General features: G+C 35.9%; 1 protein-coding gene across 9 annotated transcripts in view; it reads right to left on the minus strand.

Moving 5' to 3' along the window:
- Pou2f1 (POU class 2 homeobox 1) overlaps positions 1-21,299 on the minus strand; it is a 132,279-nt gene that overhangs the window by 59,123 nt on the left and 51,857 nt on the right. For 4 of the 9 annotated variants that reach the window (XR_003837230.1, XR_003837229.1, XM_021167766.2 and 1 more), the window contains exon 2: positions 3,209-3,274. Coding sequence is in view for 7 of the 9 variants with exons in the window: in XM_021167766.2 (XP_021023425.1) it covers positions 3,209-3,274 (66 nt within the window). In the remaining 2 variants the exon portion in view is untranslated. Of the gene's footprint in view, positions 1-3,208; positions 3,275-6,358; positions 6,771-17,387; positions 17,489-21,299 lie in introns of those variants that run through there. The other 5 variants (XM_029480105.1, XM_029480095.1, XM_029480093.1 and 2 more) reach the window with 3 other exon arrangements.

Genomic DNA, 21,299 nt, shown 5'->3' on the forward strand with positions numbered 1-21,299 from the left:
GCTGGGGCCTAGCAAACACAGAAGTGGATGCTCACAGTCAGCTATTGGATGGATCACAGGGCCCCCAATGGAGGAGCTAGAGAAAGTACCCAAGGAACTAAAGGGAACTGCAACCCTATAGGTGGAACAACAATATGAACTAAACAGTACCCCGGAGCTCTTGTCTCTAGTTGCATATGTATCAAAAGATGGCCTAGTTGGCCATCACTGGAAAGAGAGGCCCATTGGACTTGCAAACTTTACAGGGGAACCCCAGGGCCAAAAAGGGGGAGTGGGTGGGTAGGGGAGTGGGGGGGGNGGGTATGGGGGACTTTTGGGATAGCACTGGAAATGTAAATGAGGAAAATACCTAATAAAAAATTAAAAATAAAATAAAATAAAATGCATGGTCAGAATGCCTGACTTTCATACCACTCATTACCCTTAAAATCTTATAAAGCAAACTCTTAGCTGTGATCATTTTAGGAAACAGAGGTCGACACAACTGTCTCCTGAACCTATAAAGTTTTAGACTTTGATTTTATATAATATTCAGGGTTCCTTTCTTTAAAATCTGGACTTTTTCATGAACTACAAAAACAAACAAACAAACAAACAACCCCTCCCACACAAATTACTAAACAAATGAAAAAGAGCAAACAGTCTCTATAGTTCACTGAATTTTAAAATGAAAACTAAAACAGGCATAACATGGTCAAATAAATAAGCTATTTTCTTTATCATGGCACAAATGCTGTCACTGTGTTTCACGTTTTCTTTTTGTGAGGCAAGCAAGGTCTTGTTATGTAGTCTAGCCTGGCCTGAAACCAAGATAATCTTCCCGCTTTAATTTTCCAACTGCTGGGTATAACCCATTACATCCTACTTTAAAACAAAACAAAACAGAACAAAAACCTGTAATTTTATTTCTAATATATATAATAGTAATAATCTAATGTACAACACAGAACTCAAACATATCTATATTTCTAAACTAACAAATTAATACCAGGAGAGAGTGCTACGAGCATAGCGGCAGACCCTTAAAACTAAGAAATCAATAAAGTGTGCTTTGATTCCGAAATGGTCCAAAATGTGGAAACAATCTGTGTCTATGAAGATAGGGCACATTGCAGCAAATAAACATGAAGTGAGCTCTCTGCCTCTCAGGGTAGTTATCTGCTCGTATTTGATCTAGCTAGATGGTACTATATTAGCGGAGATCTTACAGAAAAGCAATTAATTTTCTCTTTGTAGAGAAAAGAGAATATTAATCACTACCACTGGTGATAGAGGAGCAAAGAAGTCTAGGAAAATGAGTTACTGGTCTCAAAAAGTATCTATCTGAAAGTGTGTGTCACAACACCTCTGAATTCAGGGAGAAGTACCAGGATCTTTAGGAGTTCAAGGCCAGCGGTTTTGTTTTGTTTTGTTTTTTTTAATTTATATAAAGTGTTCCAGGCCAATCACTGTTTCTAAAAACAAACAAGGCCACAACACAGAAAGTGACTGTGTAAACTGACAGTTCTCAGCTCTATGAGAAGGATCTATTACACATCCCATATTCTCACAAGGCGAGTCATTCACCAAGTGTCCCAGCCAGAATGTATTTTACACAGTTCTAGAAATGACTTTGGGCTTGAACACATATAATATGTTGCTTAAATTTTCAATTTTATGTATTATAGTTCATAAGAAAAACCTTACACAAGTGCTAGTCTAAACTTGCCTTTATTTCTTCTCTGGTTTTATACTTTAACTCCCTAGTCTTTGAAATAATATCTAACTTGTCATATGAATTTAAATGAAATCAGATAATATGCATAGCACTAAAGTTTAAAAAAAATAACAAAGGTTAAAATTAAATATTGTAGGCACCCAATAAATAGTAGAGAAATTGTAGTATTAAAAGTAAATATATATTTTCAAGGGGCCTGACATCATGGATATTTTCAACATTCTGTTATCATTCTGAGTTTTTTTTTCCTTTCGAGAAATTTGGGAGGTACTCTTTAGATGTGGGAGTCCTACCCACACTTCCAAGCCTATTCATAGGTCTGATTGCCTAGTTACTCTCTGCAAACAAGTCCCACTCCTTTAGAAAGGCCACTTACATCAGCATAAGGCAGTGATAAGATAAACAAAGGGTCCAGGCAGGGAAGAGATGCCACTGTAGCTACTCAGCTAGCTTCAACAAGACAAGCAGGGGCATACTGAATATGCAAAGCTAAACATGAAAGCCTTAGTCTCCCATAAAGAAGTACCTATTTTTAAAAAGTACTTCCGTGTTTTTCCAAATACAGGACAGTTTACAATGAGACAGGTGCAGACACAAGACTTCCACTGAGTCAACCCAATCTTCTACTGTAATTAAAGTTTCTATCTATGATCAGGAGTAGTGGAAAACAAAGGTTCAAGAGACACTGTCCTTCTTACTACCTCCCATAGTTAGACATGTTTTGAAATGATAGTCAGAGAAATAAACCCTTTCAGTAAGTAAAGAGTCTAGTTTACCTTATAATGACTTTCTATAACTCCTTGCCCATAATTCCCTTAATATGGTTTATTGTTTTAATTTTTGCCTCTAGCAGAAACTGAGGAAATGTTTGTATCGTATCTGTCAGATGATAGTTAAACTGTCAAATGTCCTATGAGCTGACTGACTTACAAGGATGGGCTGAATATCTATTTATAGATTTTCCTTTCTCTCAAAGAGTTTCATTTTTTAAATTTATATGGTACTTAGTTTTTCTCTTGTTAAAAGGTTTGGGTTAAGTATACATTTTATTAAAATGAAATGAAAGGATATACTAGACAAGTTTATAACTTCTTACTGATACAATCAAAACTTTAGCATAATTTATATCAAATGCAGGGTAGACCACATCTACTATTCTGGTTATACCTATAACCAGGAATCTGACAGCTTCTGCCACATATGACACAGTGAATGAAGATCCATAATCCAGACCTAGGACTATGTGTCCCAAAGGACCATTCCCATAACTACCTCTAGTTTCTCTGACGGATGGAATCTGAAAAAGGAAGCACTCCTCAGGAGTTAGATAATGTTAAATACAATTGCAGTCCCTACAAGTACTACATCATACTTCATAAGCAGATACACAAATTTCTCTGTATTTGTCAACTATGTATCCAAGCTAAGTGGACATTCTCATTTCAGCTCTATGAACAAATGCAAAAGATGAATAAGAGAATGTTTTCTTACCTGTGCTGGCATCTTCACTCTCCATAGATGATTTATTGGTTTCTGACGGATTATTCATTCTTGAGTCTGCAATAAGACAAAGAAGGTGTTTAAAAAACTAGCGGTTAAGATTAAGTTAAGGAGGCAAAACTATGGCCAAGGCAAGGGTTAACTAATATCACAGTGGTTCATTTCAAGAAGGCCATGCATAGCATATGGCAGGCTACAACATTACAAATTGAGTAAAAAGTTTACCTGACAAATATTCAGGAGTTCCTAAATCATAAAGGAACTCATAAATAAATTATCTAATAAAATTTAAGATTCTTCTAAGAGAAAAATTTGAGGTAAAAAAGATTATATTACAGTCTGACATGCTAAAAAAAATCAATTCTTTATAAGAGGCATGCATAATATACTTTTAAAATAAACTGGGAAACTGGAAGTATCTCAGAAAGTAAGAACTGTTATTCTCAAATGACTGTTTTTCTAAAAGCAAAGATATTAGTTAACTACAACTAAAACAAATTCAGTAAATAATAATCTAACAGATGAAAAGAAACTTGTCTGAACACATCCATTTGACTTCCTTAGCCAAACTAGAGCCAATAAGGTGGTAGGCCAAACATATGCCTCATTAAAAACAAGCATAACAAACTGCACCAGAAGGTCTAACAGGAATCTCTATAGTTCTAAGAGTCACACCCACCTATAAATGAACCAGTTAATTTAGGGTTATTTATTGATAGTTTATTAAGTTGTGGTTTCCATAGTAAAATATTGTCAACCACTATTAGCAATTCCAGAAAATATGTAGGAAAGGAGACAAACAACTTATGCCCTGCTACTTCTTCCCAAGGGTCAACAGAATAGACAAAATAGACATTTGGCTCTACATTCACTACAGACTTAAATGTTTGTCATAAAATAAGACAATTACCAAGTAAGTTCTATCTCTTCTCCATTATAAAGGACCATTAACCAAGTTATTTTAAGAGAACAAATCAAACCATATTATAACAACTTTTAAAAATCATCTGCAGAAAATGTTTAATTAAGAAGACAAGACAATCATTGTAAGTCCCAACCATACTGCCCATAGTTGCATTACCTATATGTATAAGAAATGAGGAAAAATATTAGGAACTTTTCATATTTCATAACCTAGAAATTGGGCAGTTTGTTTTCTAGACACTGAACAATATCTTTTCTAATATAGTAAATTTTTGTAACTGATACATGTCTTATGGGTCTTAGACATGTATGTTTGTGATCATAAATGAGGTTGTTCTACAACTTCCTTCGTCACTGTCCAGAAAATTTTAAATACCACCTGAAAGCACACTATGGTTTGAAAGAACCAGGTGCACAACTTAGTAAAAATCAGCTTTCTGTATGACTTAACTAAAATCTTAGAAAAGTTAACGTATCACAAAACTCAAAACATATCATTGTATGCACACTCAATGCTTTCTTTAAAAAGGAATTTTTTTAAAGCAAAGTGCAAAAAAAAAAAATCAGTAAACACATATAAACAGAATTAACAATTTTCTCATGCACAGACACCACAGTAACCAAAAATCCCAAGTCTTGACAAATCATGAGCCTGGCCTTGCATTCAATACCTAATTTCCACACTTATAAATTTGAAAATTATTCCACAGATATTTTACATGACTTTTCTAAGGACCTTTATTGAACTGTCAAGACCTTCAAAGGCATTTTACAAAATTACTTCAAACACAAACAGAGTAATCTTTTATAAATAAATAAAATATGAATAGATAAAATTCTGATTTAACGATGGGAAGTCCGTTTTAATGACTCTAAGTAGTTATTTAATTTCTGATATTCAAAAATAAATGGTAAATATAGCTCAAAAAAGACATTTTTCTTTCATTTCTGGAATTTCAAACTTGGTAAGTTAGAAGAAAATATACAAGTAAGTTATTCACTGATACTTTTGTTTATTAGTAATAGAAAAAATCAGAAGCCTATGTCACTTAACTGATCATGAGTCTAATTTGCAGTCTATAAATTACTGCTAGGCTGAACTCCTAACATCAGTTTGTTGTATGTGTCATGTGCACCCCTGACATAGCAGTTTTCACTCTGATGGACAAGTATATGGTTAACTTGAGTTTAACCATGTTTTCTGTATAAGAATTCAGATATTTTGGATGTATCAATTTACTTTTTCATTAACTGCTTTAATTTCCAGAATAGAAAATAACACACAGGAAATAAAAATCATCTGCTAAAGTTTTAAGTTTAAGATATCCAATTCTTGTACTTTGTATCAGACGACTTAAAAAGGCTTCAGTCATTCCTCATGTAAACAGAAGAAGTCCTCACAAAATATGGCCACCATGCGGCATCATTTATCTAAGCCAAAGCACTTCAACCCATCTTTAGTCACCCAAAATGCTTCATTTATTCAAGCAGAACCTCTACCTCCCAAAGGCCCCTGGTTCTGTAGGAAACTTACTATTAACAGCCTTTCAAAAACAGATAAAACTGTAATTTCCTAAGAGAAAGCTGGATTTAAGAAATCAAAGTGACAGATTTTGAGAATGGCCAGTAACTTTGTAAACTGATCAGTAACCTCTGTAATTTCCCACTATAGTAGTAGTTATAATATTAATTCTGCACCATGATACCACCTTAATTTTTCATTTAGGATTTTTGGTTTTGTATGAAGATTTCTTATTAGATAGGTAAACTATTTTATTAGTATGTATATATTATTTTGATATAGCATATATTTTGTTTCTGATTTAAAATGTATTTTAAATTATATATACTACTTTCTATAGAAATTTCCAAAAAGCAAAAATTTCCTCCATGCAAGACAAATTCAAATACACTATTTGCTGAAAATACACTTGAAGAGCTGGAAATTTCCAAAAAGCAAAAAATTTCCTCCATGCAAGGCAAATTCAAATACATGATTTGCTGGAAATACACACTGAACCAGAAGAGCTGGTCCTAAGGAGGGACCTACAGCAAACTCAAGCATGCTGGTGCCTTGCAAATGCTTTCCTCCTTCTCTGTTCAAGCTCTCCCCTCCCCCATGTTGGTCGCATATGTGATTGAGCGTTTATGCATAGTCAATCCCACACATGCTATTTCCATATTAACGCTGTAAAAAAGAACTGTGCTGGTACCCACCTAGAACACAGTCACTGCAGTCCAGCATGGCTGTAAAATCTTCAAGAGGTGCAGATAGTCCAAAGCAAGAAGGAACAGGTAGCGTTTGGGGAGGGGAAAAAACTACTATTTCTAACAAATCTGTACTATGTTCTTAAGAGAACAAGAGTGGGAGGAGTGGAAAGTGGATTAGATTAACAAGAGAAGCAAACTACAACTTCAGTTACACCATAGCAATCTTCAACTGAATAAGGAAACTTCAGTTGCTCTGAGGAGTTTTAGTCTCTTCTACCAGTGAGGACTGACATTGTCAAGGCAACTGAAGCATGAAAAGTTCCCCTTTTTGTAATAAAATAGAAACAAAGATTGCAGCTGGCAGTTTCCATAATGAAGCTTAATCAGTATGCGTGTGATTAGGGCCTTATGCAAATCTCTCCTCGTTAGCACAGCAGCCAGCACTTTGAAGTCCAGGAACAATTCATTTACAGAATACACTGAAAGCACTCCCTGCATAATTTAAATGAATACATAAATATTTATCAGCACATTTGCATATTAATTGGCAGTGCATGAAGGGAAAAATTATCTCCTGAGTGCCAGCATAATAATTAGGAGGATAAAATGAGATTTCTTCCAATGGCCTGGCATCTTGGACCTAACTTGAGATAGTACCAGGGGAGAAGGGAGGGGCAGGAGGCAGAGTTCTGTTAAAATGCCACTGAAATGACATGGACAAATTAGAAACAACTCTACAGACTTAAGCACCTTTAATCTTATTCCTGCTGGCAACAATGACTTCAGTAATAAGAGGATTTGCAAAAGGCTTTCTACACAATCCAAATAATCCCAAGGAAACAATTAGCAAGGTAGGAGCAGAACACAGGCTTGTCAAGATGGTGCTAGTCTACTGATAGGGAATTTTCCAGTTATTAACACACACCGTCAAGAGAAAGTCCTACTTAAAACAAGACAACTGCATAAATGCAGAAGCAGGCAAGAGTGTACAAAAGCATCTTTGAGAGCAGATATTCATTATATGTGAATCTTTTTATACTACCAAATTAACAGAAGATTAGCTGACTGCTGCCTATTATGCAACATGCTCCCATCAAAATCAAACTCAAGAGGAAGACAGTTTGTTACTTAGAATATGCATCATCCTCAAATGGGCCACGTAAATGCAAAATAGCTATTTTTCAAGCAATACCACTTAATGGACCTCTGCGTGTTTGAGAAAAACATCCTGTACATATATAGCCTCATTAAACATGTTTATTAAAGTTTGAAATTAAGTTATAATGTTTCAGATATTATAAAGAATTCAGGACATTTATACAAACATTATTAAGTTCTTAGGAATAAAGAAACCAAAGTACAGAAAACTAAAGCACTTTCTACTCAATGGCATATTAATAATTCCGGGTCAGGATTTCAAAGCAGATTTTACTGACATCAAGATCCAAGTTCTTGCAAGACCTACACACCTTACGGCTAAGTTACACTGTCAGAGAACTAGAGAGTAGGGAGGGAGGAGGGAGAGTAAGGAAGAGAGTGAGAGTGAGGGGGGGAAGAGACTAAAGCAGGCAGGCCTGTTTCAGTACTGAGGAAAGAGACTAATAATTGGTAGCAAAAGCATCATGTTTAAAGTGCATACAGATAATATAGTTGCTGAAAGTAGGGTACCCTCTCATTAATAACCTTTTACTTATACTTGTCTTCAAGCATTCCAATGTCTGATTTTAAAAATAGCTTATGAAATAAAATGTGTGTAATAAATATACATGTAATAAACAGGGTGCTCCAGTCAGTATTTGTCCAGTGTTATACTACGCCATTCCCTGCAGCCTGGGGTCTGAACATACAATATGAACCTTACGTGCTGCACATGCTCCACGCTGCCATACTTCCCGCTGCCAGCCATGCTGCTTCAGGTCCCTCAGTTCAGACTCAACATCACTGTGTTATAAAGTACGATAACTACTTACAAACAAGGTTTTCTGCTCTTATAGAGACATATAGGACTTGGTATTTTCCTATCATTACGAGTACATAAGTATCAAACTACAGCATCTTTATGGCTAAAGAGACAACTTAGCAGTTAATAGCAAATGCTGCTCCAACAAAGGAGCCAGGTTCTGTTCTAAGAATCTACATCATGTGGCTCATAATTATCTATAAATCCAGTTCAAGAGGATCAAATGTTCTCTTCTGGTCTTCTCAGACACCTGTATACACATGGTGTATATAAATATATGTAAGCACGCGCACACACACACCCTGTATCTTTGATTGTATTAAAAAAAGTTTTGATTTTAAGAATGGCTGTGTAGCTTTATGATCCAAGTTTTATTAAAATAATTGTTAAATGAATTTTAGCTTGGCATTAGAACATTATTTCCAATAATCGCTAAAATGGGCCTAAACTTACTTCTGCCATTTTCCATGATGTGAAAGTGTGAAGTGGTATTCTCAACACTGATGACTGGAAAAATAAAAATATCAATCAACCCTAAAAGTTGTTAAAAGGCACTATATTTTGCAGTATTAAGTATTCAGCTAAGACATTTATGTAAAATAAATAAGCAGGTCCATCTTATTAGTGTGCAAATTTATATTAGCCTTTAATTTTAGCATGGTAAAATATACATACCAAGAAAATATTCTAAAGTAACATTATGATTTACTATATCAGTCAATATTTGACATGTATGCCTATTTTATGCATTTATATACCTATGGTTGCCTAAATTATCTCGGGCACAATGGATCAAGAGTAGGAAGTTTGACCTGAAGCAGAAACAGGAATGAGAGACCACAGATGCTACACGAACATGGAGCCATCAGATAAACAGCACATCTTTAAAAATATCAATTTTATACTACACTTTTATTAAAATAAGCAAGAATATAGTATAGGATGCTAATTCCAAATGAATGTTTAAGAACAATGTGTTGGACTGGACAAATTTTACTCTAAGTGGGAAGGATGAGAAGAAATGATGAAATGGACCTAAATCTACATTTCCATTTCCCATGACATACTTATGTGAAGTACTTATTTGACTAGAATACACTTGGTATTAATAAAGTGGTTCATCCTCTCCTCTTCTGCATTCATAGAAATTTTGTTTTCCCTTTTATACCACCTCTGTAATTTGCCTTAAAAAAAAAAACAACAAATACAAAACCTCTATACAATAACATCTTTAAGATAGCTTTTTCTTTGATAATTTGGTGTTTTCGATCCAAGCAAGTAAGACCTGTAGCTACAGACAAGCCATCATTGTTGGTTCTACCTAAGCAGTGTTAGTATCATTTGCCTTAGGCCAAGATAGTCCCAAGTTCCTCTGTAGAGAAGGAAGTCTTAGCTTGCCAGGTTAATATTCTCTTCTACTACACATCTCACCTAGGCAGGTGACTGGGCTACAGTGAAAAGGGCAATAAAAAGGCAGTCCTTTTGGCCATCTTTGAAATAAACACTTTAAACAACAGGTTTAAATACTCTTAAGAATGTTCAGACTTCTACAAATAGTAGTAAAGAATAAGAGGCAACATCCTTCCCAACTATGGACCATTTATATCCAAAAGAAAAGGTCAGATAAGTTCTATCACAGAGTTAAATGTACATACTATTTGGTGCTCTGAAATATCAACAAAGAACTCCTAAGTTTAAAACTCAACCAAAAAAGAACACCTTAAAAATCTGTAAGATCAGCAAGAGTTAATTCAACTATATCTCCTTCTTTTAACACCTAGGTTAGGATTTGATTAGTGGCCTATAGATACCCTGACAAAAGAGGCCAATAAATACTTCAATAATTCTTTTCTAGATTTAAGCTAGACTGGAGATATGAGATGGGGTAACACATTTATGGAAAGGACAGGAAATAGTATTTATCATATGGTATCAAGGTAACATTCAAATTATACAATTCAAAATTATGTCTGTTGTGGTTTTAATGAGAATGAGTTTATATGTTTGAGTGCTTAATTTGCAGTTAGTGAAACAGTTTGGGAAGGGTTAGGAGGTGTGGTGTCTTGGGGATTTGAATGTGAAAAGCATGATTATGTGTTGACACTCCAGCTGGCAGCACTGTCTGGAAAGGCTGTGAAACATCTAGAGGGTTGGAGCTTTGCTACAAGTGTCACTTGGGGAGGTTTTATAGTCAATCCCTACATCTTGTTCTTGCTCTGCTTCCTGACTTCTGGGCAACCTCAAGTTCTTGACATCATGCTTGCCTCGACAGAGATGGACTGTGTCCACCCTCCTCCCAAGTCAGGGTGCTTGCAGGTCACAGAAATAGAAAAGAAACTAATACAATGCTTAGTTTCTCATCGTTTCACTCAAAGAACAACTTTCATGATTTAAAGTTTAAGTTAAGCATGATTACAAAGACACCTTATAAGTTATCATCAGAAAAGAAATTAAAAGCAATAATAACCAAATTATAATTTATGTTTTAAGTAACCTTTGTCTGGTTTGAATGAACTAAGGTTATGTTATATTCTTCCTGACTAATTTATTTATGGCCAACTGTTCATGTTCTAGGGAAAACATCAATAGCAGAGAGCTCCCACCAACAAGAAACCAACTTCTTTTTTCAAATTAAACACAATAGAGGAATCAAATGAAACAATGGTAGAGCCAATCTGACCAGTTTAACATTTATCATAAAAATAATGATAGTTCTCTCTCTCTGTCTCCCACAATTCAGCCCAAGAACAAGGCAGGTATCAGGAAACTGGTTACATAAGGAAGGTTGAAAAGAGAATTTAAATCCTGTAAACAAAGGAACAAAACAAAATAAACTATAAAATACTATATTAGAATTACAGTATAGGCTGGAGAGATGGCTCAGTTGTTAAGAGCACTGACTGCTCTTCCAGAGGTCCTGAGTTCAATTCCCAGCAACCGCACAGTGGCTCACAACCATCTGTAATAGGATTTAATGCCCTCTTCTGGTATGTCTGAAAACAGTTGCAGTGTACTCACATACATAAAATAAGCAAATAAATCTTAAATAAAAAAAATTAGAGTCTAGAGAGATGGCTCAATAGTTAAGATCTAGAGATATGGCTCAGTAGTTAGGAAGAACTGTTCATCACAGCAGCCACCATGGGGATCTAATGCCCTTTTTTGGCCTTCACCAGACATGCACATAATACAGGCAAAACCACTCATACACATAAAAATAAATCTAGAAACATAGATATAAAGATAAGTATAACTCTAAGACCCTCTGTCACTGTATTTTTTAGGCACATGGAACAGCAATGAAGACATATGACATCAGAAAATCTCTGAGGATGTAGCTCAATGGCAGAATGTTTGCCCAACAAAGTCCTGCACTATAGGAAAGAAGGTGAAAAAGACAGACATAGACTTAAAAGATTCCTTGCCAAATTTTGCATAATTTAGACAAACTAAATAAAAATGACAATGACTGAGAGAGAGGCTGGAGAGATGGCTCAGTGGATAAGAACATGGACTGCTCTTGCAGAGGATACAGGCTCAATTCCCAGAACCCACACAATGTTTCACAACCATCCATAACTCCAGCTCAGGGGACCCAACACTGTCCTGTGACTTCTGCAGGCACAAAGTAAGGTGCACACACATATATGCAGGCAAAATACCCATACCCATAAACTAAAGCAACAATAATGAAATATATCTACTATTAACAAAACTTCATGAGTACTGTCATACACTGGTGGTTTTTATGCCAGTGTAGTTTTGCTATCCCAAACTCTCAGAAATGTCTAATCATAGGAACATGATGATAATAGAAATCTAGAGTTATGAAAGAGTGATTACTTATTGTCAGAGTGTACTTATAATCATTTACACAGAATTCTGATGGACTTTTCAGTATCTTATGGAAGAGAAGTCCACATTAGCCCCTCTGAATTGTATTAAAGTTCATATTTAAGCTTAGACCTAAGTGTCAGCCTCAGCTTCTGTGTCATCATTTATTGTCTGAAGAAAGCGTTACTGAAAACATCATATTATAGCTCCAAAGTCTATTATGTTAGAAACTCAGTTAATTTAAAATAAAATCTCCACAGACATTAGACAGTATTAGAAAATTAATTATACAAGCTTGCAATCCCACCAGCAATGGAGGAGTGTTCATTTTCCACATCCTCGCCAGCATCTGCTGTCACATGAATTTCTGATCTTAGCCATTTTGACTGGTGTGAGGTGGAATCTCAAGGTTGTTTTGATTTGCATTTCCCTGATGACTAAGGATGTTGAAGCACCCAAGGAGCTGAAGGGGTCTGTAACCCTATAGGTGGAACAACAATATGAAGTAGCCAGTACCCCCAGAGCTCATATCTCTAGCTGCATATGTATCAGAAGATGGCCTAGTCGGCCATCACTGGAAAGAGGCCCCTTGGACTTGCAAACTTTATATGCCCCAGTACAGGGGAATGCCAGGGCCAAGAGGGGGGAGTGGGTGGGTAGGGAAACAGGGCCGTGGGAGGGTATAGGGAACTTTCGGGATAGCATTTGAAATTTGAAATGTATATAAAGAAAATATCTAATAAAAAAAGAAAAAAAGAAAAATATAAATCTGTATTTTAGATATACTGTCACATTATTTAAAAATACTATTTATTGGCACTGCAATGTACTATCTCAAACTGTCCTGTTTATGAAACTGACTCACTGAATATATCAGCAATTTTCAGGGTTGTGTGGCCTTCTTGTCAGTACAGCTGGACCAACATGGAAGCAAACATATCTAAAGGACCTGCAGTTGGCATTGATCTTAGCATTGCCTCCCCTGTGTAGGTGTCTTCCAGCAAGGAAAGTGGGATTGCCATTGACCATGGTTACTGAATCACTGACACAGTGATGAACCTAGGACGCTGTGAAGAACCTCAACAACAGTTTTGTTTTATTTAAAACAAAACAAAACACCCAAATGTCTGATTGGGTGTAGGTCTAATGATGCTGTTGTTCAGCCTCATCTGAAGCATTGGTCCTTCATGGTGGTGAATGATGCACACAGGTCTAATGTCCAAGTAGAATACAAAGGGGAGTCAAAAAGCTTCTTTCTACCCAGAGGAGGTGTGCTCTATGGTTCTGACAAAGATAAAGAAAACTGGAGAAGCCTATGTTGGAAAGATTACTACCAATGCTATGATCACAGTGCCAGTTGACTTCAATGACTCTCAGAAGTAGGCAACCAAAGATGTAGATGCTGGGCTCAATGTACTTAAAATTATCAACTAGCCAACTACTACTACTACTGCTTATGGCTTAGATAGGAAGGCCGGAGTTGAAAGAAATGTGCCGAGATATTTAGGTGACATTTTTAACATGTCAACCCTCACTTTTGAGGTCTAATTTACAGCTAGAAGCACCCACTTGGGTAGAGAAGACTGACAACTGGATGGTAACCATTTTATTGTTCTGTTTAAAGGCAAGCACTAGAACATCAGTGAAAACAAGAGAGCTGTCTAATGTCTATGTACTGCTGGCGCTGGGCACGTACCCTCTCCTCTAGCACCTGAGCTGGGAGGGAGATTGATTCTTTCTCTGAGGAACTGACTTCATTAACTCCATTACCCTTACCATTACCTTTGCTCAAGAACTGAATGCTGACTTATTTCTGTGGCACTGTGGACTCTGTAGAAAAGCCCCTTTGAGATGTCACAATGTCCTGGTGGATGGTTCTACCATAATCCCCAGGATTCAGAAGCTTCTATGAGATTTCTTCAATGGAAAAAAAAAAACTGAACTTGATTGAGCATTAGCCCTGATGAAGCTGTTGCTTATAGTACGCTGTCCAGGTGGCCAACTGGAGACAACTCTACCTGGAAACAATTCTGAGAAGGTTAAGGATTTGCTCCTCTTGGATGACACTCCTCTTCTCCTTTGTACTGAAACTGCTGGTAGAGTCATGACTGTCCTCACCAAGCATAATATTATCATTCCTACCAACTAGACACAGATCTTCACCACTTGCTCTTACAACCTGCAGGTATGCTCATTCCAGTATATGAAGGTAAAAGAGCCATGACCAAGAACAACCTACATGGAAAATTTGAACTCATAGGCCTACCTTGTGTAGCCTGTGATATTTCTCAGACTGAAGTCACTTTTGACATTGATGCCATTGGCACCCTCAATGTTTCTAATGTAGACAAGAGCACAAAAGGAGAACAAGATCACCATCACCACTTACAAGGGCCTCTCGAGTAAGAAAGATAATGCATGAGTGGTCCAGGAAGCTTGGAAGTACAAGCTTAAAGAGAAGCAGAGAAATAATGTATTACCAAAGAATTCACTGGAATTCTATGCTTTCAATATGACAGCAAAAGTTGAAGATGAGATTCTTCCAAGCAAGATCAATGACGAGGACAAACAACAGATTCTAGACAAATACAATGAAACCATCAGTTAGCAAGGTAAGAATCAGACTGCAGAGAAAGAAGGTGAACACCAGGAGAAAGTATGCAACTCACAATTTCCCCATCACTTCCAAGCTGTAACAGAGGGTTTAGCTGCATGCCAGGAGGAATGTCTGGGCACTTCCCGAGTTGGGAGCTTCACCCTCTGTGGCACTTCTTCAGGGCCCATCACTGAGAGAGTTAAGTCAGTCCAAAAAGAGACACAACATTCCACAGAAAAAGCTATGAAGAGCCTAAATTTAGGAAGTTCTGTGGCAGTTTTAAAGTTAGAGCTACTACAGTAAGTATTTGGGTACCCTCCATACTTTACCATAAAACACAGGGAGAAGAAATAGCATTGCATGTTATATAGCACTGTATCCTCAGTAGAAAAGCAATGCCTTAAATAAAACTAAAATGGGAACCATAGGCAGGGGTGGGGAGGAAATGCTGAATGGAAGACTTACTATCTGCTATGGAATGATTGTATTTCTGCCAGCAAACATGACCTAATTTTAGACATATGGCTTTTGGAAATGATATTAAGATAATATGATTGGGTTGGGGAGGTAGTTCAGTGGTACAGAGATTGCCTAGAATGCATGAACTTAGTACTATTCTAAAACCAACTAAGTAAGATGAAGTCATTAGTGTTTCTGTCCTTATAAAATGGGGAAATCTGAACAGAGCCAACACAGAAGGAAGGTAAGAAACATGGATAGATTCTTTCTCATAGCCCTCAGAAGAACCAACCCTGAGAGCACCTTATGTTAGACTGACAGCCTCTGGAGCAGTGGTTCTCAACATGTGGGTCGTGACCCCTTTGGCAAACTTCTATTTCCAAAACAAAACAAAACAAACATAAAAATTCATAACGGTAGCAAAGTTAGTTATGAAGTAGCAATGAAAACATTAATTTTAAAAATAATAATTTTATAGTTGGGGGGTCATGACAACATGAGGAACTGTACTAAAGAGTCTCAGTCAGAAGGGTCAAGAAAGAGCCCCTTGCCTAGAGCTATGAAGCGGTAAGTTCCTGCTGCTTAAGATACTGCAGCTGTGCTGTTCCATGTGGCATCCTTAGGAACTAATATGGCTTGTGAACTTAAGCTTGCCCGTGTAAGAAAGGGGGATTGTATCCAAGGGTATTCCTAAAGTGAGAATGTTATTTTAAAATAACCAGGGTTTATAAAAATAATTCGGGTATTATTATAATCTCTTGATAAACATTCAATAAATGCTACTCTTAATGCATGGAAAGAATAAGAGTAGATACTCATGGATATTTCTGTTTACTAACTAGGCTTTAACCATAGCAAAAAAGCATGTTTGTTGTACATGGTAAAATATCTACAGATTGCTAGAACTAATGAAACACATCACTGAAGGACAAGGTGCTGTTCTTTTCCTTTTCTCCATGTTTTAATACTGAAATAATATTTTCTCCAGAAGACTTAAACTATAAATAAAGACAAAGATCTCTCTCTGTCCATGTGTGCACTCTATGACAATCCCAGGAAGACACATTTCAGAGTATCACAACAATCAACAAATACGTAGTTACCAAACACTGATGAAGACTGTAGCTTGTAAAAAGGACCAAATAATTTATATACGTTCTCTTCTTTCTCCCTATTTCCTCTAATCTTACACTTTTTATATATATAGTGGGAATGTCGTCAGTAAACAGGCACAAAATACTCTCAAAAGTTTGTAGTAAGTTTTAAACACACACATACACACACACACACACCAGCCAGCCAGCCAGCCAAGAGTTGCCAACAGTGTTGTTAGTATAAGTGAAATATTTTACAAGGAGCACATGAAACTAGTGTCTTCTCTATTCCTATATACTCTAAGTTATAACAAAAGAAAAAAACCCACATGAAATGTTACTACAAATTTTTTATTCTTTAGACATATTACTTCATATTTAAGGAAACTGAAAAAAAAGTAAAAAAAAAAATCGTAAAAATAAAAAACCCAATAACAGATTCTGATCTGGAGCCTGTTTCAGTTCCAGACTCCTTACTTAGTCTGGAATTTCTTTACTACTTAGCTGAATTTCTTTAAACAATTCACTTGTTCTCTCTAATCTTAGATCATTGTTTAAATGAATGTTAAATAATAGTTTACTCACTAGATTTATTTATTTTATTTTATTTTTTGATTTTTGAGACAGGGTTTCTCTGTATAGCCCTGGCTGTCCTGAAACTCACTTTGTAGACCAGGCTGGCCTCGAACTCAGAAATCCGCCTGCCTCTGCCTCCCGACTGCTGGGAATAAAGGCGTGCGCCACCACGCCTGGCCATTAGATTTATTTTTATAAAACTATTAGTAACAAAGTGCCTCTACTAAACTACCATCAAGGATTATTGCTACTCTCTCATTATAATAAAATACAGATGATATACTAAATGCTAAACCAAACTTGACTCCATTTCTATTGCTCGCTAGGTCACAGGCATCCCAAGTAACATTCCAAAACATCACTAAATCTTAAACAGACTTCAGAACTAAAATGAAAAATTCTTTATTTGATAAGTCATTTTAATAGACAATCCATAAAATAAAAGGCAATCACCATAACACCTGGGTTTATCAGTGGCTACTAAAGGAATAGTTTTACTTAGTAGAAAATATTTACCAGGTATAGAAAGACTGCATTCTTTCTTTGAATTGTTTCAATGAAAATTGAGAGTAGTTTGGTAATTAAAAAGGCAGGAAAGCTCTTCTTACTTTTCCAGTCTAAGAATACAAAAAGAGAAAAAGGCAAAACTGAGTAAACTGTATAAAATAACTAACACTTTAAGGGAATAAAGTCACATACAATAGGGAACTCTAGACTAGTCACCAGGGCACATTTAGCTCTTTTAGGTAGGCATCTCTCTTATGCCCATTCCTTCCTTTACAAAACAAATTTTACAATTTGACCTTACTGAAGAACATGAAGTTAAAGAGAAAGTCCTTGGAGTATATATTTTAAGGTGTACTTTCATGAAGCTGGATAAAAATTGCCTAAAGATTTTCTTTAATAGGCACATTCTCCTAACCAAAACCAAAAACTCATTTTCATTTTAGCATTCACCGCTCCCAAACTGCAAGCATCAAACTGTTTAGAAATGATACAAATAAGTCAATGCAAGTTTCTATTAATTTTAAAATAGACTTTAAAAAAAACAGATCATATTTTGTATTGAGAAAATAGGGAAGGTCAGTAATTGGCACACATAGTGGGTAACTCTGCACTGCTGGTTGACTGTTACACTGTCTTCAAGTGTCAAGAATCTTGATCAGCAGAGAGCACCAACAGCCTCAAACAGCAAAGGGATCAGTACAGGCACTGACTTTCACTTGCCATGTATTTTAATGTCAAGCTCTTTCTTAGTTAGTTTAACTATATGTTTACATATATTCCTACTTCATGAAATTCTGAATAAATCTAGTTTAATGGTACACACAAAATCAAAAGTGTGGCAGCTGAATTCAGATTGCTAGTGCCTGCATAACCAAACAAACGGCAGCGACCTAGGTGGATGAAGACAGATGAATTTGGAACTCACTGGCTAGTAAGCCAATCTAACAAATTAGTGAGGCACTGTTTCAAAAAATGAGGGGAAAGTGATTGAGGAAGATACTCAAATCATCCTCTGGCCTCTATAGGCATGAATATGCACACACATACACAAACATGCATTTATAAATACACTACAGTCACACACATTTTTATTTTAAAAAATTTTAGGCAAATATGTAGTTCAAACTACCTTCTTTATTTTGTAGCTTAGAATGTTCAATAAAAATTACTGAGATACATCCTACTAATTATGCTTCTACATGATAGTTATTTTTTAATTACCAATTTGACTGGACTTATAGTTACCTAGGAAACACATGTATCTCTGAGCATATCTGTGAAGGTATCATGGACTGAATAGTAAAGGAAAAAGAAAGCAAACTGAGCAGGCAGCAGCCCGCCTTTCTGCCTCCTGACTTTGGACATAGTGTGATACATGAGCTCACATACGCTTGCCATAGTTAGAGCTAGTTTCACTGTTCATCATCACCATGATATACTTAGACTGTGAACTAAAACACAGCTTTCTTTGCTAAAGTTGCTTCTATCAGGTATTATGTTATAGCAATAAGAAGAACAATATGGCTACTTGAGTTGCCTATCTGTCTAGAGTATGTCTGACAGTTATATATGTGTATATATTTCAGAATATTTTAAGATGAGTTATTTCATTGCTTCTTATAAAATCTCTATAGCTAGGTAATGTTCTCATTATGTAAACAATGTCTCACACTATCAAGGTAGCTGGGGAGGCCAAGGCACTAACAGTTATAAAAGCCAATGAAACTAAAAATAAAGAACTCAGGCTACACTAAACTGAGCAATTAAGTCTGAATATTTGTTATTTTTCATGTGGTAAGAGCCTCAAGCTTGAATCATGAAGACTGGATTTAATTATCATACTCTCTAGAATGTTTTCCAGAGTTTTGTCCTGTAGTGTCCTCCTAGTCAGGTATAATAATTCCCCAAGTGTGGCTGGAAATGCATAAAAATAAGTAGTTTTCTAGTTTTTTTTAAGTCCAAAATTTAATTGGAATTTTGGTTATTTGGTGAGAATGGTGAGTATGAGAGATTTGGTGTTGGTGTGTGTTGTTTAATGCTGAAAGAGAGATATCAGCTTATGATCCCCTGTAAGCCTGTATAGTGGCAAGAACTCACTAAAATGTTATTATAGGTTGAGCACAAATGAGAAATTTGATTTTTCTTTTTGAAAATGTGATTTCTTTTTTCAGTTCTCTATGAAAATGGAAAACACTTTAAAATTTAAAAGTATAAACCAAAGATAAAATCCTAAACAAAATAGATCACTTTACACAAAAAGGGTAGCAAAACATTGACACATGTGAACACACAGAACAAACATGAGCTTTAACATATTCACTAAAAGCCTCCAGGAAGAGAAAAACCCACTCACCCTGAAGGCTACAAACTGACAAGCTCTTTCTGGCTGTCCACTGGCACAGGAGAGACCTTTTATTCTTTTAGAAATTTTCTCAACTTAAATTGGATGCAAATAAGCCAGGTGTGGTCCTTACAACTATAACACTGCTAGTCCCTGCTGAGTTTCCATAGCAACAGACACAGCTGGTAATGGCTCGCCTAAGGTTGTACTGACCTCAGACTGGTTTAAAAAGTTTCAATTGTGCAAGCAATTGTGGTATCTTAGTTAAAAAAAAAAAAAAAATGTTTTTAAAAATCTATCTTTGCTTGAAGTTTCAAGTAAAATAAATTTCTACTAATCCAAAAGTGACCTCCAGCCTAACAGCAGGGGCTAGTGTGTCTGTTAAATTAGAAGAAGCCAATCATCAAATTTAGGAAAAATGTTTTGACTAAAGAAGTTGAAAAGAGGAAAAAAAATTAAGTCAATATTTATGGGGGTAAGGGTGGGGTTCCCTTAATGTAGTCAACAGCACCCAGAGAGACTAATAGTTTATTAAAGTTTTGAATTAAATAATGTGCCTCGTTTCCTTAAATCAATGTGCTCTGGCTCTTCTTTGGCCTAATTAAAGTGTTTGTAGTCATAGAGATAGTAGCTGGGTCAGCACTATCATCAACACCATCTGGGAACTTAGAATATAAATTCTTGGGTCCTACATCAGATCTACAAAATCAGAAACTCTAAGGACGAAATATGTTCTGAAATCAATTCTCTATAAGATTCTGAACAGTGTAAAGTGTGAACACTGATTTACAGCGTCAAACTTCAGAGAGATATGTGAAAAAATGCAGGGATTTATTCTACTCACTGGAACCTTAGTGACAGAAATAGAATAAATCTAAGGACTTACTGGCCTTCTGAAAGGAGTCTGTTGGCTAGTATCCTCTGTCTAAACAAGATGCAGAGTATCAAGTTGGGCAAGTCTATTTCTTTTACATGCAAAATTACCAAGGGGTAAACAAGAGTCTCTATTATTCAAGGAAAGGAGAGTCTTGAACCCAGGCTACCTCACTCACTATCATTCATATTCATTTCCAACCATCTAGGTCTTCACACCCAGGGCAGAAAACCTAACCATTTATCCTTTCATAAAAACAAATTTTCCAAGACAGAAAATGTTTATATGGGGATGAGTATAAAGTCAGAGCCACAAACTTTAACATCCTTCACTGCTGAATTCTTTAAAAACATAAAAGTATGCATTTCTTTAGTATCTAATTTATTAGATACAGTCTTGATGTACTAAAACTTTTTAAAAACATATTTCCAATGGGTAACATTTCAAAGAACTAGGCTAGCTGCATGAAAGCTATCATAGACATACTAAAATAGTTAATGGAGAAAAGCCTCTAGTTAGCTCAAACACATCAGATGTTAAAAATGATGGACTCAACCAAGCTGTGAGGGCTAATTTTATGTCAACTTGACATATAGAATTATCTGAAGGAGGGAACCTCAGTTGAGAAAATGCGTCCATAACACTCGGCTGAAGGTCATTTTCTTTTTTTTTTCCTTTTTTTTTTTTTTTTTTTTTTTTTTTTTTT

Source organism: Mus caroli, chromosome 1 (assembly GCF_900094665.2).
Source record: "Mus caroli chromosome 1, CAROLI_EIJ_v1.1, whole genome shotgun sequence".
NCBI lineage: Eukaryota > Metazoa > Chordata > Mammalia > Rodentia > Muridae > Mus > Mus caroli.